This window comes from Brachypodium distachyon, chromosome 2 (assembly GCF_000005505.3).
Source record: "Brachypodium distachyon strain Bd21 chromosome 2, Brachypodium_distachyon_v3.0, whole genome shotgun sequence".
Taxonomy (NCBI): Eukaryota; Viridiplantae; Streptophyta; class Magnoliopsida; order Poales; family Poaceae; genus Brachypodium; species Brachypodium distachyon.
Genome location: NC_016132.3, coordinates 7,964,364 through 7,986,989, shown reverse-complemented (window position 1 = coordinate 7,986,989; position 22,626 = coordinate 7,964,364). Strand labels below are relative to the sequence as shown.

The 22,626-nt window shown below is 43.8% G+C and overlaps 4 protein-coding genes across 11 annotated transcripts; 2 read left to right on the top strand and 2 right to left on the bottom strand.

Annotated features, from left to right (window-relative positions):
- The first annotated feature begins 3,004 nt into the window (after positions 1-3,004).
- LOC100820888 (cyclic dof factor 2) lies at positions 3,005-6,689 on the top strand. The gene is made up of 2 exons (XM_003565574.4): positions 3,005-3,461; positions 4,955-6,689. The coding sequence occupies exons 1-2, from the start codon at positions 3,261-3,263 to the stop codon at positions 6,398-6,400; spliced, it is 1,647 nt and encodes a 548-aa protein (XP_003565622.2). The 5' UTR covers positions 3,005-3,260; the 3' UTR covers positions 6,401-6,689.
- Positions 6,690-6,895: 206 nt separating this feature from the next.
- Positions 6,896-11,117, bottom strand: LOC100846695 (mediator of RNA polymerase II transcription subunit 27). Of its 2 annotated transcripts, XM_003565573.4 has the most exons (7): positions 10,711-11,117; positions 9,453-9,614; positions 8,254-8,707; positions 8,019-8,078; positions 7,826-7,894; positions 7,387-7,430; positions 6,896-7,292 (listed from the first exon to the last, which is right to left on the bottom strand). In XM_003565573.4, the coding sequence occupies exons 1-7, from the start codon at positions 11,100-11,102 to the stop codon at positions 7,151-7,153; spliced, it is 1,323 nt and encodes a 440-aa protein (XP_003565621.3). In that variant the 5' UTR covers positions 11,103-11,117; the 3' UTR covers positions 6,896-7,150. The 2 variants fall into 2 exon arrangements, with proteins under 2 accessions (XP_003565621.3, XP_024314247.1); XM_024458479.1 differs by lacking the exons at positions 6,896-7,292; positions 7,387-7,430 and adding an exon at positions 7,438-7,711.
- Positions 11,118-11,284: 167 nt separating this feature from the next.
- LOC100846389 (pentatricopeptide repeat-containing protein At5g57250, mitochondrial) lies at positions 11,285-21,011 on the top strand. Of its 7 annotated transcripts, none has more exons than XM_024458475.1 (9): positions 11,285-14,757; positions 14,846-14,937; positions 15,050-15,121; positions 15,221-15,374; positions 15,483-15,520; positions 18,803-19,106; positions 19,233-19,396; positions 19,537-19,564; positions 20,523-21,011. In XM_024458475.1, the coding sequence occupies exon 1, from the start codon at positions 11,415-11,417 to the stop codon at positions 14,679-14,681; it is 3,267 nt and encodes a 1,088-aa protein (XP_024314243.1). In that variant the 5' UTR covers positions 11,285-11,414; the 3' UTR covers positions 14,682-14,757; positions 14,846-14,937; positions 15,050-15,121; positions 15,221-15,374; positions 15,483-15,520; positions 18,803-19,106; positions 19,233-19,396; positions 19,537-19,564; positions 20,523-21,011. The 7 variants fall into 7 exon arrangements, with proteins under 7 accessions (XP_024314243.1, XP_010230743.2, XP_014754719.1 ...); XM_010232441.3 differs by lacking the exon at positions 19,537-19,564 and adding an exon at positions 15,591-15,688; XM_014899233.2 differs by lacking the exon at positions 19,537-19,564 and adding an exon at positions 15,591-15,744.
- LOC100823251 (peroxidase 72) lies at positions 17,238-19,215 on the bottom strand. The gene is made up of 3 exons (XM_003566666.4): positions 18,879-19,215; positions 18,086-18,277; positions 17,238-17,993 (listed from the first exon to the last, which is right to left on the bottom strand). Exons 1-3 carry the CDS (start codon positions 19,104-19,106, stop codon positions 17,409-17,411), a joined length of 1,005 nt encoding a protein of 334 aa, XP_003566714.1. The 5' UTR covers positions 19,107-19,215; the 3' UTR covers positions 17,238-17,408.
- Positions 21,012-22,626: the final 1,615 nt, after the last annotated feature.

The window sequence follows — 22,626 nt, the reverse complement described above, 5'->3', positions numbered from 1 at the left end:
TATTTTCTCAGTTCTGTACTAAGAAAATAGGAAATGATAAAATGACCAGGTTTTGGAAAGATCAATGGCTAGGACCCTCTAGTTTACAGGACAGATATCCCAGGCTTTATTGCATTTCTATGAATCAGGACATTAATGTATTTGATGCTATTAGTAGTAACTTGCAGATCCTCTCTTTTAGAAGAAATTTTACTACTGATACCTATATGATGTGGCAAGATTTACATAATTATTGTTCTGTAGTAAGGCTTACTAGTGGAGAGGATAAATGTCATTGGATTCTAGAGAAAAATGGTGTGTTTTCTGTTCGCTCTTTCTATAATGCATTAGTTACCCGTAGGATTAGATTTCCTTTTAGACAGTTTTGGAAACTTAAAATGTCACTGAAGATTAAAGTATTCATGTGGTTGATTCATCGAAAGGGTATCTTAACTAGAGATGTTCTACTGCATAGGGGGTGGAAAGGTCCTAAGGAATGTGTTTTCTGTGGTCAGGTAGAAAGCATTGATCATCTTTCCTTGAATGCCAAGTTACTACATTTGTTTGGACTACCATAAGCTGTGCTTTTGGTATTAGGCAGCGACCTAGTTCTATGCAACAATTACATACTTGGGTTTGTGGATTTCCTCTTTCTATTCGAACTAGTGTAACTATTGGTATGGCTGCTCTCTGCTGGTCAATATGGAAAGCTAGAAATGCTACCTACTTTCAAGAAATTGTTCTTAAAGATCCTGCTAACTTGGTGTTTTCTCTTTGTCACTGGTTGGAATTTTGGGCTGGATTGCAGAAGCATAAGATCCGGCGCCTTTTGCTGTATATTGCGATGATCCTCAAGACTGTGATGGCTGGCGCTATGAACAAGACTCATGGATGGGGGGCGTTGAGGCGCCTGGAACATCGATATCTAGCTTCTTCTATTGTGTTAGCTTGTTACTGAACCTGGGAGTTGCTCCTGAAGTTTTGTTTTTCAGTTTGGTTATGCTCTAGCGGTTCATAGCTCGGGCATGTGTCCCGGCTGTGGTTTATTTTCTGTTGCTTGACTGTTGAACTGTGGACATGAACGATGCGGTTTCTTGAATGAAATCGGGAGCAAGGCTCCTTTTTCTAAATTTTTTTTGCCTCCGCGATACATCGGCATATCGCACCCGCGGTTCAAATTAAATTAATCATGTGCATGCACTCGCTCTCGCAGAGACGAAAAATCCACATCCTTTGAACGGATTATCGATCTTTATTTCTTCTAAAGGCATATTTATCTCCAGTAGTTGTTGGCTACTCTGTAATAAGTGTATTAAGTAATAAATAATACTCCCTCTGTCCCATATTAAGTGACTCCAATTTGTCCAAATATGATTGTATTTGTTGTAGTAAAATAAAATCTTTAAATGGGCCGGGCCGTAAATCCTACGTGGCGACGACCAAGTCAACATTCCGCAAGCACGAGTCAAAGACACCTACGTGGCGCGGTCAATCCTGCGTGACAGAGGAAGACTAGTCAACGAGTCAAACCTCTCATGCCATGGTCAAATGGTCAAATGAGTTAGAGTGGGGGGCAAGAAAAGTGAGAGGAGGAGGCCCTTGGTCCATGGTGGACCATGGACCAAGCCCTACTTTTCTCACATGGCGCACACAAAAGCTATGGACCAAAGGAGCTAGTTTTATCATTTTGCCCCCACTTTTCTCTCTCCCTCAAAGGTAGCCATGGTCATTTGTCATGGACCCCTAGGCTATAAATATCCCCCCATGGGGGCATGTATCATTCACTCTCACTTGAATAAACTCAAGTGGAGAGGGCTAGAGCCTGTTGCAAAGAGCTCTAGTTTCGAGATCCGGGAAGACGTGTTCGGCCCGGACTCGAAGGAGAAGGGGTTGGATTAGAGTTTCGAGGGTATCCTAACCTCGATACTTGGAAAGACGCGTTTGGTCCAAGTACGAGGCGGCCCCGACGAATCTCTCACCAAAATGTGTCTTGGGAAGATCCGCTCGGCCCAAGCCCTCGGCTAACAACTCCCTCGAAGTTTTTCTTAACATAGGATTAAGTTGTACCCGCAGGGTCGACCGGACCTATTAAAAAAATATCGACGTGTCAACTTGTCAAGTGTACGGCGACCTTCGCTATAAGACCGACGTACACGCCCTACATTTATACCCGCACTTGTGCCATCGAGCATTGGCACCCTTTACTCTAATTGTTGTCGAGAACAACAACAATATTTATGCCTAAAAAACGTCTAGATACATGTAATAGAACGTCACTTAATATAAGACGGAGAGAGTAAGTGTTTTTATCAAGTACAATTTTATACTCCGTACTAAACTCGTAATACAAGAGAATGCAAGGTATAACTAGTTGTAGTTAGCTCACAAGTCACATCTCTTATATACTTCAGACTAAGCTACAAGAGATGTTACAAGTTGCCTCACAGAATTTAGCATATTTTAAAAAAATATCTGCCTGTTTTTATTATTAAAAGAGAGTTGATGGCGGGTCGAGGTAGTATTAATATGTTGGTATACATTTTCGATAATACTCCCTCCTTTTCAAAGAGGTTGACGTATTTGATTTTATTAAGACAAGATTTTTACCCAATAGTAAATTTATAAAAATGTAATTTATATGATATGAAATCACAATTACCAGTAAGAATTTTGAAGATGAATCTAATGATATAAATTTCATCAAACACATATTAATGTACTCTCTGCGTTTCAAAATAAGTGACTTGAATTTGTATAAGAGCCTATACAAATCCGAGTCTCTTATTTTGAGACGGAGGGAATAGTATTTTTTTTTCAAAAGTTGTTCCTAACGAAATAAAAATACATCAATATTTAAAAAGATAAATTAGGACTGTATTGTAGGAGTACTAGTAGTATAAAACTGCAGTGAGCACCCACTGCTGCTGTTGTTTGAAACTTTGTCCTTCGGGGATGCATGTGCAGTTACTACGGCTCCGGAGGACACGCACGCATTAAGCCATCTCTTAAAAAGAAGTCCCACTCTCAAATTCCCCTTACCTTTTTGCCCATTCTGTTTCATAGTACTTCAATCCCATATGCTTGTTGCCTTGTACTACCCAAACCCATATGCTTGTTGCCTTGTACTACCCATGTAGAGTAGGAGCTATATCCATTAGCTCATCTCCTCTTCCTCTCTTGGGTCTCCAGCTCGGTTTCTCCCTCGCTGCATCGCCCGCGTTTCAAGCGGCAGCAGGAGCAGCGGCAGTTCGCGATCTCGCTGCGTTCGCGTACGGGATTTGATGATGTCGGATCAGATGGATTCCGGTATAAAGCTCTTCGGGCGCGTGATCCCGTTGGCCCCCGAGGCAGCGTCTGGGCCGCCGGAAGCGGATGCAGCGGCCGGCTCCGACCACCCGCCGCCGCCGCCGCCGCCGCCGCCGCCGCCTCCTGAGTTGCAGACAGCAGCGCCGGCGGAGGAGGCTGAGGAAGAGGCTCATAAGGTTAGCTGCTGCTTCACGAGAGGCTTTTTTGGTTGGAAATTCAATATGCATGTGTTCCTCAATTTGCCATGTAATAAATTCACTAAAATTAAAGAAGCGCAGCTCAATCTATCATGCTTAATTTAGTATCTCGCCAATTTTTGTTTGTTTGTCACGGAGTAATCCTATTTTAGCAGTTGAAATTAAAAAGGGGATGGATTCGAGGTTTTAGATAAATTGAAAGACTGTGCATGCTGATCAGAAGGCCGGCGAGAAAAAATAAATTGGGTTTGGATCTCAAGACCGGAGAGCTCCGAAAGTACAGGAATAATCTCTTTGGCTGTACACCGTTAGACGTCGGTTTCTCTAATTTGGGCTCTATCTTTGAGTCCAGAAGAGCTGCTACAAAAGGTTTCCTAGCTGTGTCCTGTGGGGTCCTTTTTTGTGTGCCGGAACTAGCTGTGGGGTTCGTGGAGGGCAATAATTTTACCATGCCATGATGCTGATTAACGGGGATTAGGGATTGTCTTTCATTTCTTATACTCCTTGTATCATTGACCGGATTTTTCTTCTTCTAATTGTTAAGATGAAATGAATTTTGAACTGGAAAGTCTATATATATAGGTATAGTAAATTGAGAAATAAATCCATAATATTTTGGGAGATTTTTCGTTTTAATTTGATTGACAAACAGAAGATGATATCAGATTTACAGGAGTGCGGCACAATGGGTGACTGCATATGTTGATTACCTATAGATGACTAAGGAGTGAGGAGACAAGATAGGTTGGTACTTGGTAGGGTGTTGTCACGCTGCGTCCTCAGAAGTAGTTACCAGTTAGGAGTACAAAATAAGCAATCCATGCGAAATTATAGCTGTTTTTTGAGCATGTGGTGGTCCTTCAATGACCTTTTCATCTTCATTTGTCCAAAAGTGGTCATTTAGGGGCTTTGACCAGGTCCAGGATGCCTTGATCTTGTTAAAATGGGGCAGGGTAAATTGGTGTGGCAAACCATATAATGCGTCGTTGATGATTGGGTTTTGTTCATCCTTTCCTGATCCAACTTCCAAGTTGTTCTTGCACGTACTGTGTAATCGTGTACGGAGGAGGCACTGATCGAATTTGGATTCAAGCAACCGGACTTGAATTTTGTGATTGATCTCTGCGGATCTCTTAACTCTGGATTACCGTGGTTGAACTTGCATGCTATGTTATAGCGCTAGTACGAAGGACTTAATGCTTCCTGGCTTTCTATGTGTGGAGTGCTAACAGAAGTACATAACCAGTGTGCCAGTTATCTTTCTCTCTTTTTGTGGAATCATCTTTTGTTTGTTAGTATTTCCTTTCTCCTAGGAAGGCTATAGTTGATCTGATCTCCGCTTAAGCTGTTTTAGACCCGTTGGTGCATCTTGATAAACATAATGTTCTCCCTCAATTAGATGTAATTCTCCAACTTCAGTTTTGTTGAAGCCAGGTACTCTTTTGACAATATCTCATGTTGCAATTTTACAGGATCAACACAAAGAAACAGAAGACAAAGAAGATAGTGAAATGAAGGTTGATGTGCCACCAGAGAAAGAAAACAGAGGAATCGAGGGTGATGCACCACGAGAGAAAGAAGGTAATGAAATGGAAGTTGATGCACCACAAGTGAATGAAAATGCAGAACCAGACAGTTCATCTACATTGGACCATAAGAAAGATACCCAGGACCAGATAAATAGTGCTGAAGATAAAGCAGACCCAAAGGAGTTGAATGAGAAGACAGCAAACGAAGAATCAGACCAGGATAAGGTGCTTAAGAAGCCAGATAAGATTATACCTTGCCCTCGGTGTAACAGTATGGATACAAAGTTCTGTTATTACAACAACTACAACATTAATCAGCCTAGGCACTTTTGTAAAAATTGCCAAAGGTATTGGACTGCAGGGGGCACTATGAGGAATGTACCTGTCGGTGCTGGGAGGCGCAAAAGCAAGAATTCATCATTGCACTACCGTCAGTTGTTGATGGCCCCTGATTGTATGATGGGGTCCAGGGTTGACATCTCTAACACAGTGAACCCAGAAGTCCTTGCATCTCTGCCTACTACCCCGACAAAATCAACCAGTAGAAATGAAACAGTTCTCAAATTTGGGCCTGAGGTACCACTTTGTGAATCCATGGCATCAGTGCTGAACATCGAAGAGCAGAATGTAATCAATGCTGGATCAGTACCAATAGGTGAAGCTAGGGAAGTTAACTCCTGTGCCTCTTCTATGACATCACACAATGGGTTACCTGAAAACGCAGTCCACGTTGATAAGAACGGAGCACCAGTTTACTGTGGTGGAGTTGGCCCGATGCCTCCGTATTACCTTGGAGCTCCTTTCATGTACCCTTGGAGCATAGGATGGAACAACCTTCCTGTAATGGTGCCGGGTGGAAGTATGTCCGAGTCTGCTTCTCCGTCAGAAAGCTGCAGTACAAGTTCAGCTCCATGGATGAACTCCCCAATGATGCCAGGCTCAAGGCTGCCTGCACCAGCATTTCCATATCCTCTTGTGCCACCAACCCTTTGGGGGTGCTTACCAAGCTGGCCAGCCACGGCATGGAATGCACCATGGATTGGAACTAACGGTTGCATATCACCATCTACATCAAGCAACAGCAGCTGTTCTGGCAATGGATCTCCTACTTTGGGAAAGCATTCTAGGGACTCCAATCCATTGAAAGACGACAAAGAGGAGAAATCATTGTGGGTTCCCAAAACGCTCCGCATCGATGACCCTGACGAGGCAGCAAAGAGTTCGATATGGGCAACGCTTGGCATCAAACCTGGGGACCCTGGCGTCTTCAAGCCTTTCCAATTCAAGAGCGAGAACAAGGGCCAGACAACAGATGTGCGTCCTGCTTGTGTTCTACAGGCAAATCCTGCAGCGTTTTCTCGGTCACAGTCGTTCCAGGAGAGCTCTTAAGCTCACTCCTGTTTGCTTGTCTTATATTTTGGCCAACACAATTTGTACTGTAGTAAACTGTACATGTGCTATAGTTTTACGGTATGCTAAAAGATCAAAGGAGAGCTTTTGAATAGCCACTAACCGGCAGTGGAGCTTGCAAAGAGCTTTCATGGGAACTTCCTAGAGATGTGTATGTATTTGTAAATACTTGAAAAACTGGTTATGTACGACTTTAAGTCTGGACAAACATTGCTACTGATGACAACTATTTATAGTATCAAATAAACCGTTTGAAATGTCCAGCACAGTTGCTGTTCTCCAGATAACCGTTTGAAATACACTCCCCCCACAAGACTGTTATTGATAGTTGTCGACTTGTCGTCCAGGATAAATAGTTGTCGTGCAGAATAAACGAATCAACAGTATGTATGCTCTCCCCAAGAAACTTTAACGGTTCTCCTGCAGAGATAAACGAATCAACAGTATGTATGCCAGAATAGTACCATAGCTCAGTTAAGTTCAGTGATTTGGAACAATCGAAGTGCACAAGAAATTTAACACACTCAGGTTCTGCACGATATGTAATGCTTGATCATGAGATACAAATGTTTTACAGGAGTGAGGTGAAAACCAAAACAACTCAAATCACCAAGCCTTTTGTTCTTAGGAATTAATTGGACTGCTGCGCTATTCGAAAATTCACTGTTGTACAGATCAGGCAACAGTATTAGAAACATCCTAGCTAAAGTCCAGAGGGAGTTAGAAGCGTCAGGCGTCATAGGAAGAACATCCAATGTGATAGGCCTCCTGCTGATCCGAACTACCGTTTGAAGTCTGGTGGTAGGGGCGGTGGACAGGGGGTAAAAGCAGAGCCAAAGACTTGTCCATGAGAAGAAGCCGTCGGCATTTACTGCAAGCAGAATAAAACCCAGTGTTACTTATCTGTATAGCAGAAATGTTGATAATAATACCCGCAAATTGAGTTAAATATCTACAGCAGTTACCTGCAAACTTTCGTAAATAGAGTCTGATAATCAGCAATCCATCGCTGCAAGAGGTGTAACATCTTGTTAAGTACTACTCCGTAACAAGGTGTAAGGTGCTATCGTTGCAATAGGAGTATCCAGAATAAACGAAACAATAATAAAAAAAAAAGGGCAGCCCGGTGCATGTAGCTCCCGCTTGCGCAGGGTCCGGGGAAGGGTCCGACCACTTTGGGTCTTTTGTACGCAGCCTTTCCCTGCATTTCTGCAAGAGGCTGTTTCCAGGACTCGAACCCGTGACCTCATGGTCACAAGGCAACAGCTGTACCGCTGCGCCAAGGCTCCCCTTCAATAAACGAAACAATGACAACGAATTTTATAGTGTTAATCAAGTTTAGCAATGTCTAGGTACTGTTCTGAAGTATATTTATCCCAACAACAAGTACTTGCTACAACTCACCAATAATTGAGAAAGTGCTTTATCGGGCTCCACACTGACAAAGTACTGCAACGCCTTTTCAGCATGCTCCTACATAATGTAAACATAATATTTTTTGAAGGAAAAACATAGTATTCAGGATCCCCATGTTGCACTTCCAATACCTCACACTGGAACAAATAATCTACTAAAAGAACATAGAAGAAGCATTTACCGTTACATGCTTAAAAACGTGATGGACCGACAGGCCTCTTGCATGAAGGTAATCTCCACCCTGATTGAAAATTCATTTCATCTGTCAGATTTTATCAACAAGAATACTGAAGTTTTCTCAATAAGTGTGCATGCTAACACAAAAAAGTGATCTTGCTACGCAAGTAACTACATGCAATTAAGCAGTAAGTTCATAACTGAGGTGAACGCAGTCAGTTTTTTGAAGATATACATACCTCAGTGGGAGAGAAGAATGCCACAGCAGCAGGATCAACAGATCCTGCAGGATGCAATGACACTACAGCTCTAAATATTGAAGGAACCAGCAACTCAATTACTGCAACCTGATCAGCAGGGGTTGTCGCAGAACCAGATCTCGATTTCCTCATATTTTGCAGGTTCAGCTCCTTAGATGGATCCACAAAGTCATCATCCATCAGACATACTAATGATGAAGCTCTTTTTGACCAATCCAAGCGTCGATATGTGAATATTTTAAGGTTGGGCACTTCATTTTCTAGATTCTTAAGAACTTCAGACAAAGTTTTTTCTTCTGGCTCTCCATTGCCTGCAGTTAACCTTGGTCTTTTAGCAATAACAGATTCGCCATCATGGAGATTGCTAAGAACTTCATCTTCTAGGTGAGGAAAGAATCTTCTTTTCTGGTCCGTGAAGGCCTTGAGAGCTAACCTGAAAACATCATTGAATCAGCATAAATCCAAAATTGAAAGTTCCCTGCCAAGTTTTTACGTAGTTAGGACTTATCCATGGCATGCATGAGAAATTAAGAAATGAAATAGGAAGAGTAATTTCTGCACATGGGCACAAACAGACACCCACTCACACCCACACAGAGAGGAAGGGAGGGAGAGATCCAATAAATTAACATTTTATTGTAGGGAGTAACAATACAGAAAGGCATTCAGTATTCATTTTATTAAGTGCATGGTTGGCGTTTTGAATAAGGAGCTCGGTGCTAGTTGGACTATAAAACAGTGCCTAACACCTGATCACCGGCTAGGCAGGCCTACGCAGGGCTAGGCGCCTGCATAGAGCATCACCAGGCTAGTCGACTGCCATTTTAGAATACCATGGTTGGTGAAAATGTCACATATCTCTCTCCAGGATAACATGCAGGGCATCACCTCTGATCTTCGCCAACTACTGGAAGACCGCAGTTGTCTAGCCCTGAGGACTGGGTAACTGTAGGCACCACCAAGGCACCAAGCTAGGGATGCTGTTGCCTCATTCTTAACTTGTAGGTGTCGCGCTCCCCTCGGGAGGCCTTAAAGGTTTGTACATACACTTTCTTTAATCTATCAATGCATCGAGATACAAAGTTTTTTATGTTTGTTTAAGAAGAAAAATTGACGGTTGACGGACATCAGTAGCAGGTAAAGAGTAAGTAAACAACCATTGGAGTAATGAATTTTACCTAGTTCTGTCAACAGCTGATGCACCAGCTTGGCCTGCCAATTGACGCTTCCAAGCATATGCCACAACAGCACCATCAGGACACACAAGTGGCATGTGCAAGCCCCACGAATTGCCGCGAGCTTTAAGAGCCCCGTTTAGAACCCCAGACTCTTCCAATTGCCTAGCTAGCAGCAATAAAATAAAATAAACTATTAACCACAAAATAAATCTAAAAGGAACAAGATACTTCTTAGGCTGCAGTTGAAGAAGCAGAGCTTTCAGGGCTAAAGAAGAACAATCCCTAAAAACTGATGAAGAAGAAGAAAATGAGATATTCCAAACGAGGAGTTCAAAATTGTAAAAGTAATTTTGGCAAGTATACGCATTATCTACCAGTAGAGTTGTGTCAATGATGACTCTTGACCCATCAAAAAGTGAAAATGATGTCCTTATGCTGCTATGCATTAATTTCTTAATTCAGCTCAGAACAATATAAATAAATCACAAAAGAAGCAACCAGAATTCAGGGCACTTTTAAGTATTCACCTCAAAGTTATTATCCAAGTTGGTTCCAGTTACCTTTATGGCTTTCATATCTCATATCACGTGACATGACGTGTCTTGTTAGCCTGCCTATTAGCTTCAAGGTTTTCTTAAAACATAATTCTTAAATGTAATTTACAATTAACTATTAACTTCAGGGGTTCATCAAGACTGACAACTTAGAAGTCATAGATCTGAATTCTGATTGCAGGTTGTTGGTCAGCGGGTTTCCTGCCCAAGTAGTAGTTGTAGTCCGTCCGCTGTTCTAATCCTCTAAGACTGCTGTGAACTTGTGTATTTCCGTTTTAAGTAATGGAAAGGGGGAAACCCCAGGGAAAAAAAGAAGAAGTCATAGATCTACAGGAGGATAAGTACGCTATATTGGCACAAAGGTTCATGCGCTATGAAGACAGTGTCATAAAGCAGACTTTCCAACTGTGCAAAATTTCCTCTTCAATAAACAATGATAGGGCTCGCTGCACATTGATACATGTATCAATTTCCCGAACATAATCTAGACAGTCACTAATTTCCACCATCTCAATGATGTCCTGATTTAGATTTAGGGTAGACCGGTAGAAGATGGGGGTGTGGTTGATTACCTCACCCTTCCTAAATAATCCCAGCTGCTCTCATTTCCCCAAAACTAAATCGACAATCATGAAACTACCCCAAGGGAGCCATCAAGAACCTCCCGGATCAAGATGGACGAACTGGGCGCCCGAGATGGGTACCTGCCGAGGGAGCGAAGGTCGTCGAAGTGGCGCTGCATGACGACCTCCTCCTGGGCGACAACGCGCTCGTTCTTCTCGATGTGCTGCTGGGTGCTGTGCGGGGGGGCGCTGGCGGCGGTGAAGAGCGCCTCGAGGAGGCGGTCCGCGCCGAGCCGGATATCCGCGATGATCCTACCCGCGCGCCCCAGCCGCTCCATCGCCTGCGCCACCTGCTTCGGCGGCGCGTCCCCGCCCGCCGCCTCGTGCGCGCGCGCCGGCGGCGGCGGTGCGGCCACCGCCACGGCCGACTGCGCCTGCGCCTGCTGCTGCATCATACCGTGCCCTCTTCTCGCGGAGATGCGGGACTGTGGGGAGTCGTCGTCGGTAGACGGTTTGCTTAACCTTGCGGCCATCAGGCCCAAAGAGATCTGGACTATAAGCCTAGCCCATGTCGGAGAATGAACTATAGAGTATGGGCCTTGCCCAAAACTGGATCGGGCCTGGACTAGACGATCAAAAAGCAACTGAGCTCGCATACGACCTGCCCTAACGCAAAAAAAAGGCGAATTCCACTAAAAAAAGGAACAAAAAAGCCGAATAACCTCGAACAAAGAAAAGAGCTTCCAGGCTCCAGCAAGGCGAAAGCTCTTCACCGCCGCGCTTCGAACGTTCCACTCACACTCGTAACGCTGCACGGCGGCGGCAGCAACCAACCGCCGCCGGCCATGGGTTTCCCTGGCGGCAAACCCCCTACGCCGCCGCTGCCGTCGCTCATCAAGCTCGGCCATGCGATCAGCGCGCGCCACGTGGACCAACTCCTCGCCGCGCTCCTCCGCTGCCATAGGCACCGCCTCGTCGGCGCCCTCGTCTCGCAGGCGCTCTTCAACTCCCTGCGCCCCACCCCGCGCACCCACCTCCTTGCTGCCTCCGCGCTTCTCGCCTCCGCCCGCCCCCGCGACGCCGCTCGGCGCCTCGCGCTCGCTGGGCCGGCGTCCTCAACCCGTTGCCTCTGGGACGCGCTGCTCCGCTGGACCTGCGCTGAGCATGGCGATCCGCGCCACGCGCTGGAGCTTCTCTCCGCTGGCGTCGAGGATCACGGAGCTGTCCTTTCCCCTTCTACGTATCATGCGATGGTGTCTGTGTTGTCTGACCGTGGGGACATGGCCGGGGCGCTCAAGGTGTTCGGTATAATGACCGAAAGGGGGTGTCAGGTGGACGACCGTGTTTGTAGCGCGATCGTTTCTGGATTCTCCAAGGCCGGGAATGATAAGGCTGGGTTGGAATTCTATGATAGGGTGAGGAAGGAGGTCTGCGGGTTTGAGCCAGGCCTGATGACACTGACTGCGGTTGTCAATTTGCTTGGGAGGGAGGGAAAAATTGGTGAGGTGGCAGAGCTGGTAAGTGAGATGGAGCAAAAGGGTATGATCGGTGACGCGGTATTCTACAGCAGCTTGGTTCATGGATATATGACTGGTGGTCTGTTGATGGAAGGGCTCCGGGAGCATCGGCTGATGTTAGACAAGGGCATTGCAGCCGATGTGGTTAATTACACTACTGTTATAGATGGGATGTGTAGAGAAGGTAGTGTGGATAAAGTGATGGGGTTTTTGGATGAGATGGAGAGAAGTGGTGCTAAGCCGAATTTGATCACTTATACATCACTTGTTGGTGGTTTCTGCAAGAGAAATAGGTTGGAAGATGCCTTCTCTGTAGTGAGAAAACTGGAACAAAAAGGTGTAGTGGTGGATGAGTATGTGTATTCAATTTTAATCGATAGTCTGTGCAAAATGGGGGATTTGGATAAGGCTTTCTGTTTGCTTGGAGAGATGGAGGGCAAGGGGATAAAAGCTGGGACCGTGACATATAATACAGTAATAGATGGTTTATGCAAGGCTGGTGACACTAACAATGCTATTGAAATCTCTCAAGGTGTTGCTGCTGATAATTTCACATATAGCATGCTGTTACATGGTTGCATTAAGGGAGAGGATTCAACCGGTATTATGGCAATAAAGAGTAGGCTTGAGAGTAGTGGGATTGCAGTTGATGTTGTCACATGCAACATACTTATCAAAGCATTATTTATGGTCAACAAGATGGATGATGCCTGCAGCTTGTTTCATAGAATGCGTGATATGGGCTTAAGTCCTAATACCGTGACCTATCATACAATCATAAACATGATGTGTAAACTTGGAGACATTGGAAGGGCAGTGGAGTTGTTTGATGAGTACAAGAAAGATAAATCACTCTCCGGTACAGCTGTTCACAATGTCCTGATTGGAGCACTATGCAATGGAGGAAAGGTCAACATTGCTGAGCAAATCTTTTATGATCTTATTCATAAAAAGCTAAGGCCTGATTCCTGTACTTACAGGAAGTTGATTCATGCAAACTTTAAAGAAGGTGGTGAACAAGGTGTGCTGAATTTCATTCGCAAGTTGGAGGGATTAGAAATGAACTTGCTTTCATCTATTTGCAATTATGCTTCTACCTTTTTAAGCACCAAGGATTGTTGTGAAGCAGCGTTGCATGTGTACAAGATGCTCAGAGTGCAAGCCTTTCCTGTAACTAGCAAAACATTCTACAAGCTACTTAAGAGCTTACTCCGAAATGGATATGACCAGGTCATACAACCATTGTTAAGTGAGTTCACTAAGATTCATGGCCTAAATGAACCTAGAATGATTAATATGCTGTCTTGTCACCTCAGCAAGAAAAATGTTGGCGCAGCTATTCGGTTTTCAAGTTACATGGACAATTGCAGTGTTCCTGTCAGTGTTCTAAGAGGAGCTGTGTATGCACTAAAGAAAGAAGGTGAAATTCTGGATGCATATAACTTTCTGGAGCAAGCCGAACAAAGTGGTTTTTCTGTAGATCTAGCCATGTACTCCATAGTAGTGGAAGGCCTCTGTAGAGGTGGTTATCTTGAAAAGGCATTAGACCTGTGTGAGACAATGCAAAAAGAAGGAATTCATCCAACCATTATCGTCCATAACTCAGTTCTCAGTGGTTTGTGCCAGCATGGATGCTTCACTGAAGCATTCAGGCTCTTTGATTACTTAGAAAGTAGCAACATTCTTCCAACAATAATCACTTATGCCATACTTATAGGTGCTTTGTGTAGAGAAGGTTTCTTGGATGATGCATATCAATTAATTCAGAAAATGTCCAACAAAGGTATCAGGCCCACTACCCGTGTTTACAACTTGCTGATAAGTGGTTACTGTAACTATGGTTTAACTGAAAAGGCACTTGGGCTTATGTCTCATTTTGAGGAACATTTTCTACTTCCAGATGCTTTTACACTTGGCTCAGTTATTAATGGTCACTGTCTGAAAGGTAACACCGAAGCTGCATTAGGGTTCTTTAATGAATACCATTGTAAGGAGATGGTCCCGGATTTTGTTGGTTTCATGAGCCTGGTCAAAGGACTCTATGCAAAAGGAAGGATGGAAGAATCCAGAGGCATCTTGAGGGAGATGTTTCAGTGCAAAGAAATTGTGGATCTAATAAACAGTGTTGGGAATGAGGTCCAAACAGAGTCTCTTGTTGCTCTTCTGTCTTCTGCATGTGAGGAAGGGAGGATTGATGAGGTTGTGACAATCCTAAATGAAGTGGGACTCATGTCTGTATCCTCTTCAGATTCTAGTAATTGTAATACACTTGCTCAGCTCAAGAAGCTGCAGAGAATCGACAATGCTTCTGATCCTGGAACAGATTCAGGACAAGTTTTGAGTTCAGTCTCTTTTGATGTTTCTAGCGATTGCTTTAATGGAAGTTACAAAGGCAGATTGCAAACCATGATAGAGAGAGCTGATAATATATCCACAACAAGTGATGATACTGATATTGAGAATGGTAATTTGCTAGGGAAGTCTTTCTATGATGACTTTGACACGTATTATCCTGCTATTGCTTCACTTTGTTCAAAAGGAGAGTTTCTTAAGGCCAATAACGCAATTGAAGCAATGATTCAGAATTCTGGTTAAGTTTGGTAACCAGTGCATTCTGTTAGGGAAGTTTTTCGGGCCCATGGTATCATTATCTGTAAACAAAAAAACTCTCGTAAGTACACCATGTTCTTGTTTATATATAACTGATGCTTGGTGAGCACTTAAGAATTACTATGTTATATCTATTCTGCATTTTCTAGGTGAAGTTAACAACTGTCAACATCATTGCCCATCTTGGCAGTCAGCATTCAGCAACAGAAGGGTCCCCAAAGGTCGAAATTAACCGTGACATGTAATGCCATCTCTCTCTTGTAGCAAATCTCAACTACCCATTTCACCCATTACACAAACACACTCGGTAACAAACATGATGATGTGACTGTTCTTTGTTTCATTCACCCCAGCAATGCACACCAAGTGAATTGAGCACCCTGACTGTCTGCAGGTTCCAAAAGTTAGAGAGGGCCGATCACATGGTACCCATCTTCTCTTTCCCCATCCATATTGGTCACTTGGTTGTGCATATGTTTTTGCAATATGGTTCAAGATTCTGAATACCAGGATACATCTTGTAGACTGGGCAGGGCATGAGAAAAGAGGAAACCAGTGTCTTCATCGTCCAGGAAATATACTGAACGATAGTTGGATCAATTGAGGGTAGTAAACTACTAGAACAGCTATCAGGCCGTGTGATAAAACATGAGGCCTGTGAGAGTAATGGACCTGCAGGTAAGTTTGACTATATGGTGTTTCTTTCTTTATGCCTTGTTATTTTTGCTTTCCAGCCCTATGCCAAATCTAATGTCGGGCGCTTCTCCTCTCTTGCTATTATTCCAGTTTCTTGGTGTTCTGCTTTCTGCTGCCGTCATCTAAGGGTAACACTGCTGCTATCATTAAAATACCTATTCGGAAAAGGATTACATGTACATGTTTTTCTTCATTCAGAAATTGGGAGATTTACTTGTGTCGTGTGTGGGAGCACGGACAACGGGACTGAGGACACCCCCTTTGTAGTTCGGTGTTGGCGCGCGAGAGTGCGACAGGTATCTTCGTCGATCTTGGGACACCAGGATCTTACCCAGGTCCAGGCCACCCAAAGGTGTAAAACCCTACGTCCTGCTTTGCTTGTATTGCTCGGATAAGTAATATCTGCTTACAATGGCGAACTCGAGCTCTCTGCTCGAGTTTCTGTATGAGTGGTTTGAATGGCTGGGGTTCGATCCGATCCTTGCTAAGGAAGACATGATTCTCCTTTTATAGTGTTAAGGGGCTAGTGGGCTACAACAGTGGCGGCTAGGGTCACGCGACATGCGTGTTGCTATAGGGGATTTCCATGCTACAAGACAAATCCAAAGCTGGTCGCCTGCTCTCTGTGGTTCTGTATGTGGGTACCGTGCCACGTCCGTGGCGCAGGGGGTCTTCAAGCCTTGTTAGGGCCGGTTAGGTGAAACTCTACACGAGCACTATACCTGGTCAAATGTAAGGGATGGGCTTGCTGCATCCAGCATGTAGCCCTGCGTGGTGCTCGTCATTTCCACAGTCGGTGTGGCCTGCTGAGGTCGATGGGTTTGTAGGCGCGAACTGGACCGGCCGCGGGGCGCGAAAGAGTTCACCCGTGATTGGCTGGCGTCATAGCTGATGGATTCCTTCCCGGGCACGGGACAGATGCCTTTGCGAAGCCCCCTCCTCCATGGCATGGGACGGACACGGACGTAGGCCTCCCGTTCCCGGGAAGCGGTTGCCGGGGTAAAGCCAACCCCAAGCTCCGAGGCGGGCCTATGGATTGGCACCCACGGCCCACACTCCTTGGTCTTGGGATACCCTGGTATTCCCAGAGCCGACAACTTGTTTATGAACCTACTGTGCTAGAGCAATACGATGTGGTGTATCCAAGGTTCAAAATGTCGGATATCAGTCTCATATCTGTTTTGCCTGAAAATAGCGATATGACCAAAATATTGGCCGATAGGACCGATATTGCAGCAGAAATGACTGACATATTAGTCGATACAATCGATATCGTCCTACCATAGTGGTTGTCAGCACTAACTTGGTGAGTCATATAGTTTGAATGGTTCCATGAGTCCATGACTGCCCGAGAGATTTCCTGGAGGCACAACAAGATAGATAGGACGAGTCACTTGCACTTTCCCCCTCCTTTTCTTAATAAATGACATATTAGGTTTGTTAGGACAAGGCTTTGAACAAGGATTACTTCACTAATAAGTGATTTATATGATACAGTATTACAGTACAAAACTACAATTATTTTTTAAGACGAAGCTAGTGACATAAAATTTCATGTCTTAAAAAGAACATATTGACAAAGTAATTTTTGGTTAAAGCCTTGTCTTAATGAAACCTTGCCATATATTATGAGAAGGAGCAAGAATCTTGTAAAAAACTAACTCTTGGTCTATTTTATTTGACAGCCAATAAATGTCAAAGTCAGAACTTGGTGCGTTACGTCAAACAAATACTACCTTCGATCCTAAATTCTTGTCGTTGTTTTAGTTCATTCTTGTCATTGTTTTAGTGCAAATTTGGACTAAAACAACGACAAGAATTTAGGATCGGAGGGAGTAAGCAACCAAGTAAAGTAACGACTCATCTTACATATTGAATTATTATTACATACACATTTCGCAATGACATAACACAAATGATTGAGTAATTTTGAAAATTACAACCACACTTGCTTATTCAAACAAAATATGGCACCAACTCCACACAGAATTTAGCACACACAGCAGCTTCAGTAATTCAATGATAGTTGTTGAGCCTCCTGCAGTTCTTCCTGATCTCACCCTGTGACCCAGTCAGTGGCGTGATGTTGCCCATGTTCACCATCGACTGTGCAAAGTGCTGGAAGAAGAGGTGCACATCATCTGCGTATGCCTTGACGAGCGCCGCTGTCTCGGCGCTCTTGGTGAGCAGGACCTCGTCAGAGCTGAGGAGGCCCTTGCCAGCCAGGATGTTCTTGAAGTACAGGTTGTCAAACTTGGCTGGGCTGACGACGTCCAGTGGGAAGAGGTTGTTGTCGCCGCCAGAGCGGGGGCACCCCTGCCTCAGTTGTGCCGCGTAGGACACATCCAGTGTGCCGTCGGCCCTGCCGTTGCCCGACTGGTTGTACAGCCTCTGCCGAAAGCTGGTGCATCGGGACATGCCGATGGTGTGGCCACCTGAGAGGGCGACGACATCCACGATGTTGAGGCCAAGGCGCTTGAACTTGGTGATGATGGTGGGGAGGGTATTGTTGGGGGCAGGGAGGTCATTGTTGGAGCCCTGGATGCTCGCGCCAAGAGAGTCCCTCCGGCCGAGTGGCACGTCCCAGTATGGGCCACCAACCTGTAGGTCAATTTGGGTCCCGAAAAATCAAACATACTGAATTGTTTAGTTCTTGCTAACTAGGAACAGAGTTACTTGTGTTGTTCACATACGAGGACAGTGGAGTCACGGGCGGCGAGGGCAAGGATGTCAGCACAGGAGACGGTGCCGGGGCAGGCCATCTCAAGGGCGACCTTGATTTGGTCGACGACCTCGAACCCCCGGAGGGAGTTTAGATTGGGATTGGAACCCTTCTCGCTGACTATGCTGCTGCTATTGTCCAGCAGCACGGATGCATCACACCCCTATACTCACAAGAAGAAAAGATGTCAGAAAATGTTGGTGGATAAATCAGGCATGTGGGTAGTACATAGATTGGGCACATGCAACAAAATAGTGTCGATTGATCAGGTACATTGGTACATGCATTAAGTGAAGGACGACCATTGCATAGACCTCCAATTATTGTGCATTTGATTTGAGTAATCACCATCTGTTTTTGTTGGGGAAAAGCATTCATCGTACAGACTCGATCATGTCAAGAAGACATAAGGTAGTGCTCATCATGGGCAATGTAGCTGTGTAGGTAGGCTATCTTATCTTATCATTGGTAAATACTAAAAAGTTAGCCTAAAAACTAGAGATTCTTTTCTGGTCCTCCGGACACGGTTTCAAATGCAAGGACAAATTTATAGCAAAAGCTTAAGTTATAACTGAACACTTTGCACGTTAAGGATTCAAACTGCTGAACTTAACTAATAAATTGTTTAGCTGATTGTATTATTCATACACTAACATTAAAGCATGTATGTTTCTGTACTAAATTACAGGAACTATGTTCAGCAAGCATCATTATATCATTGTAGAAACAAGTAAGGGATACTGCAGTAAAGAGGAAGCAGAGACCTTGACAAAGCAGTCATGGAAATGCAGCCTGACCAAGGATGCTGCCATCCTGGTCTCTTGGGCAACAGCCTGTGCCACGATGGATTGCACAATCTCCTTTGCCTTTGGGCACGATTGGTCGTAGAACTGTGGGAACAAGCCGTACCATGGATTGGCACGGACAGCACCTGCAAGGAGGAGAGGACAGACAACACAGAGCACCACCAAGCAACCCATGGAAATCGCCATGTAAGTAATTCCTTTGCTGCACTTCGTTACAAGTGATATAAGAGAGTTGCCAACTTGCTACTTGTTTGCTTCTACTTCTCTTCTTGTGGGTGATCAAATGATGTGGGGATGGGGTGCTTTATATAGTAGGACGCTGGGATGCATGTAGGGAAGGGAGAGAAGGGTGGTTTCCTGGTCAGAGAGGACTGCGAGATGCAACAGGGCAGCTGGAGTGCGTATAGAATAAGCGAGCTGCTAGCCACTGTTTTCAACTGCTTCAGCAATAATTCTTCCATCAAGTAATTCCAAAGGTTTGAATTGTCTACCTTTTTTTTCCGTAAAGTTTTAAACTTGCTTCCAAGGTCTAAACCTGCTAAGTATCATTGTCTTATTTCGGTCTTCATTTTTATTGGGAGTTTCTCAAAGGTTCAACTTTCGTAAACAAATGTAGATGAAGGGATTTCTCAGACAAGTTTAATGTAAGTACACAATTTCACTGAGAAGCTAAAATACAAGTTTTCTCTGTAACGCTATTGCAACATTTGAAGAACGATTCCTGTAACATTTCTGCAAATAAAACTGCGAGCATGAAATGCTGAATTTTTTTTGTGTCCACATGCACACTACAATGAACAATTTTTTGAGTTGATCACATAAGATTGTGATAATGTAAGCCCCCCCCCCCTCGTGAATCGGAATGTTATTGTTTGAACTACATAAGGCAGGTGCACTATATCTTACATTAGATCAGTCACAAGTCTCACTTTAACCTTTCTCATCACAGTAGGCCCACCCCTAACAAGTCAGAAGTCTAGCCATATTGAACCTCACCCTACACATGGGAATACATCATATTATCTTACGTGAAACCAAGCTGCCAAAGTACAAAAAAAGGCGTAGCCAAAAGTGAAAGGTTTGCTTCCTAGTTAATATTGCTACTTTTGTTATACACAAGTGTTGTTACAGGTCGGAAGATATTGATTAACGTTGGCACGGTGTGTAGGGAGGTTTTCTTTTTATTTCTGATTATGGGAACAGGGATTCGTATCCCACACCTTTGGGGATCAAAGTACCAAGCTACAGCACCGCACCATTTAAAAATAAATAAGATACTCCCTCTGATCCATATTAATTGTCTCAAATTTGCGCAAATATGGATGTATCTATGCATAAAAAGCATCTAGATACATGTAATATTTTGACAACTAATATGGATCGGAAGGAGTATATGCTTTGTATGAAGGGTAGTCTATATGATCTCTACGACATTATTGTTGTATCTTGTCTTAGAATCATACCAAATTAGGTTTACTTTTCCTAAGTTACTGAAGTTTTCGATGAATCATGAGATGGCCAGACAACGTGTGTAACATGGTGTCTTCTGTACAATGTGGGGCTTATCTCCCTAGCTAACACACACGCGTGCATGTCTATCAGGTCAAAGGAGATGTGCGATATTGTACCAACTTTGGAGGACACAGGAATGCGTGATGATTATGCGTTAGGTGCTTGCATGGCCTACATTCATGTCGGACCAGGTTCCTGGAAGTGCTTTCAACTGTTCCTAAGCTTTGCCACGGGCCCAGCATCCTTGTTCTTCTGTGCAGCTCTTATCGGTGTCCGTTTCTTGAAGAAAACAGCACCTTGGTTGTTACTGTCAGAGACTCAGACACTTGCAGGTATGTGTACGCTACGTGTATGAGTGGAAAACGTTTTCTGGTGTAGAAAGAGAAATAAATAAATGTATTACAACGTTTCTTAAGAAATTCTGGAGATTGCTGCAATGCTGACGTAACTACTTGGTGAACATAAGCCACATTTATAGAAAAGTGAGCTTGTATTGAACAGCGCATTACATGCACCTCCGTTTCAAACCGTGAGATTTTCCATATCTCAGCGGAAATTGAACAGCCTTTGTTATTTTGATGGCACTTTTTGTAGAATCAATGTGTTTTACTACCTCCGTCCCAAATTAATTGACGTGGATATGTATAGATTTTTATACAAATCCACGTCAGTTAGTTAATTCGGGACGGAGGGAGTATTTAATTTTTCCATGTATGCTTCGACTGTACACTTGGTTCAAATATTTGGCTAAACTAGGAAGAGCAAAGAGCAAGATCCTGTCGCATGCCTCACAAAGAGAGCATAGTCATTCCTAGGCTTGGCGTGCATACCCTCTGCTAAAATCCGAGTGGGGGAGACTATAAAGTGGACTTTAGGCAAGAGTACTTGCTCGTTTCACTTCTGCTGTGTTAGGAGGATCCTGATTCATAATTGTTTCCTGTCCCCCCCCCCCCCCCCCCCCCCCTCCCAAATGTGCTCCTACAATCAACTCTTAATAGCGCACCAATCATGCTTACTGTGGAAGAAAAATCTTGAATAGGTCTTGCACATTTCTTAGAAGTTAACCAACATAAATTTTCCAAGAGAATTGAGAATAATCCGCCAATGATTTCTTACAACTTGTCCCCTAAATACAGGACTTCACAGCTAGATGATTGATTAGGGAGTGCTTAATGTATTGCACTGATCTGCACTTTAACAACCCCAATCTGCTTAAGCAAGCTTTTGCCTTCATAAAACATTACTAAGCAAAGCTTTTGTCTTTTTAAAACGTTACTAAGCAAAGCTTTTTTAAACTACTATGTTGTCCTCAGTATTTTATTTAGCTTCCCAATGTTGCTTCACAATTTTAGTAGCTAAAGTCCTACCTTTTTCTTCTTGATGTTATACACATACCCAATAAAGCATAGAAGACTTTTGACCTGTGTTGTGAAAAAGGGCAAGTATTTAATGAGATGTATTGCTATTTAAGGCTACAAATTTTGTACTACTAACATTGTCTCAGATCATCGTTATGATAAGTAATACATAGATTCCAGAAGAAGCCAACTTGATCACAGCTTTGCTGACTATTAGAGAAGGCCCTTAGCTTCCAAGAGATGGTTAATTTTTCTTTATCTTTGTGTTTTGCCCCTTTGTGAAGTGTTGTTGATCGAATGAGAAGGGAGTGATGCGCATGTTTCTCTATGCTTCTGGAAATGTAGCCCTTTACGCAATGCGATGCGTCTCAACAGGTGTCACCCCAGTTCCAAGCTTGCCATCCATGCTATGTTACAGTGCACAAAACAGAAAAGTTAGTTACATCCTGGAGAAAAATATATTTGCACCATGACGATATGTAAGAGGGCATGGTTCTTTTGCAGCTAAGAACAGAACTTGGTCACAACTTGATAAACTATAGTCTGCCGATGATGGCTGAAACAGTGACGCACTGATTTTATAAGAGCAGTATCCGATCCAATCCAGGTGATTATTGCCACTACTAGCTTTTAGAACATTCCGGTATATGCAACATCAGAGAGATATAGCAACGAAACTCATAAACCAAAATGAAGAGCTTGGGAGTCTTTATCTTTTCCTTCGGTGGTTGCATGATTTCTTTTTCTGTTTATCTATGGCACATTTACAATGCAGTGTTGTGTTAATCAGTATTCTCAAAAGCACTTCATGGTGGCCTGAAAATAATAATCAGAAA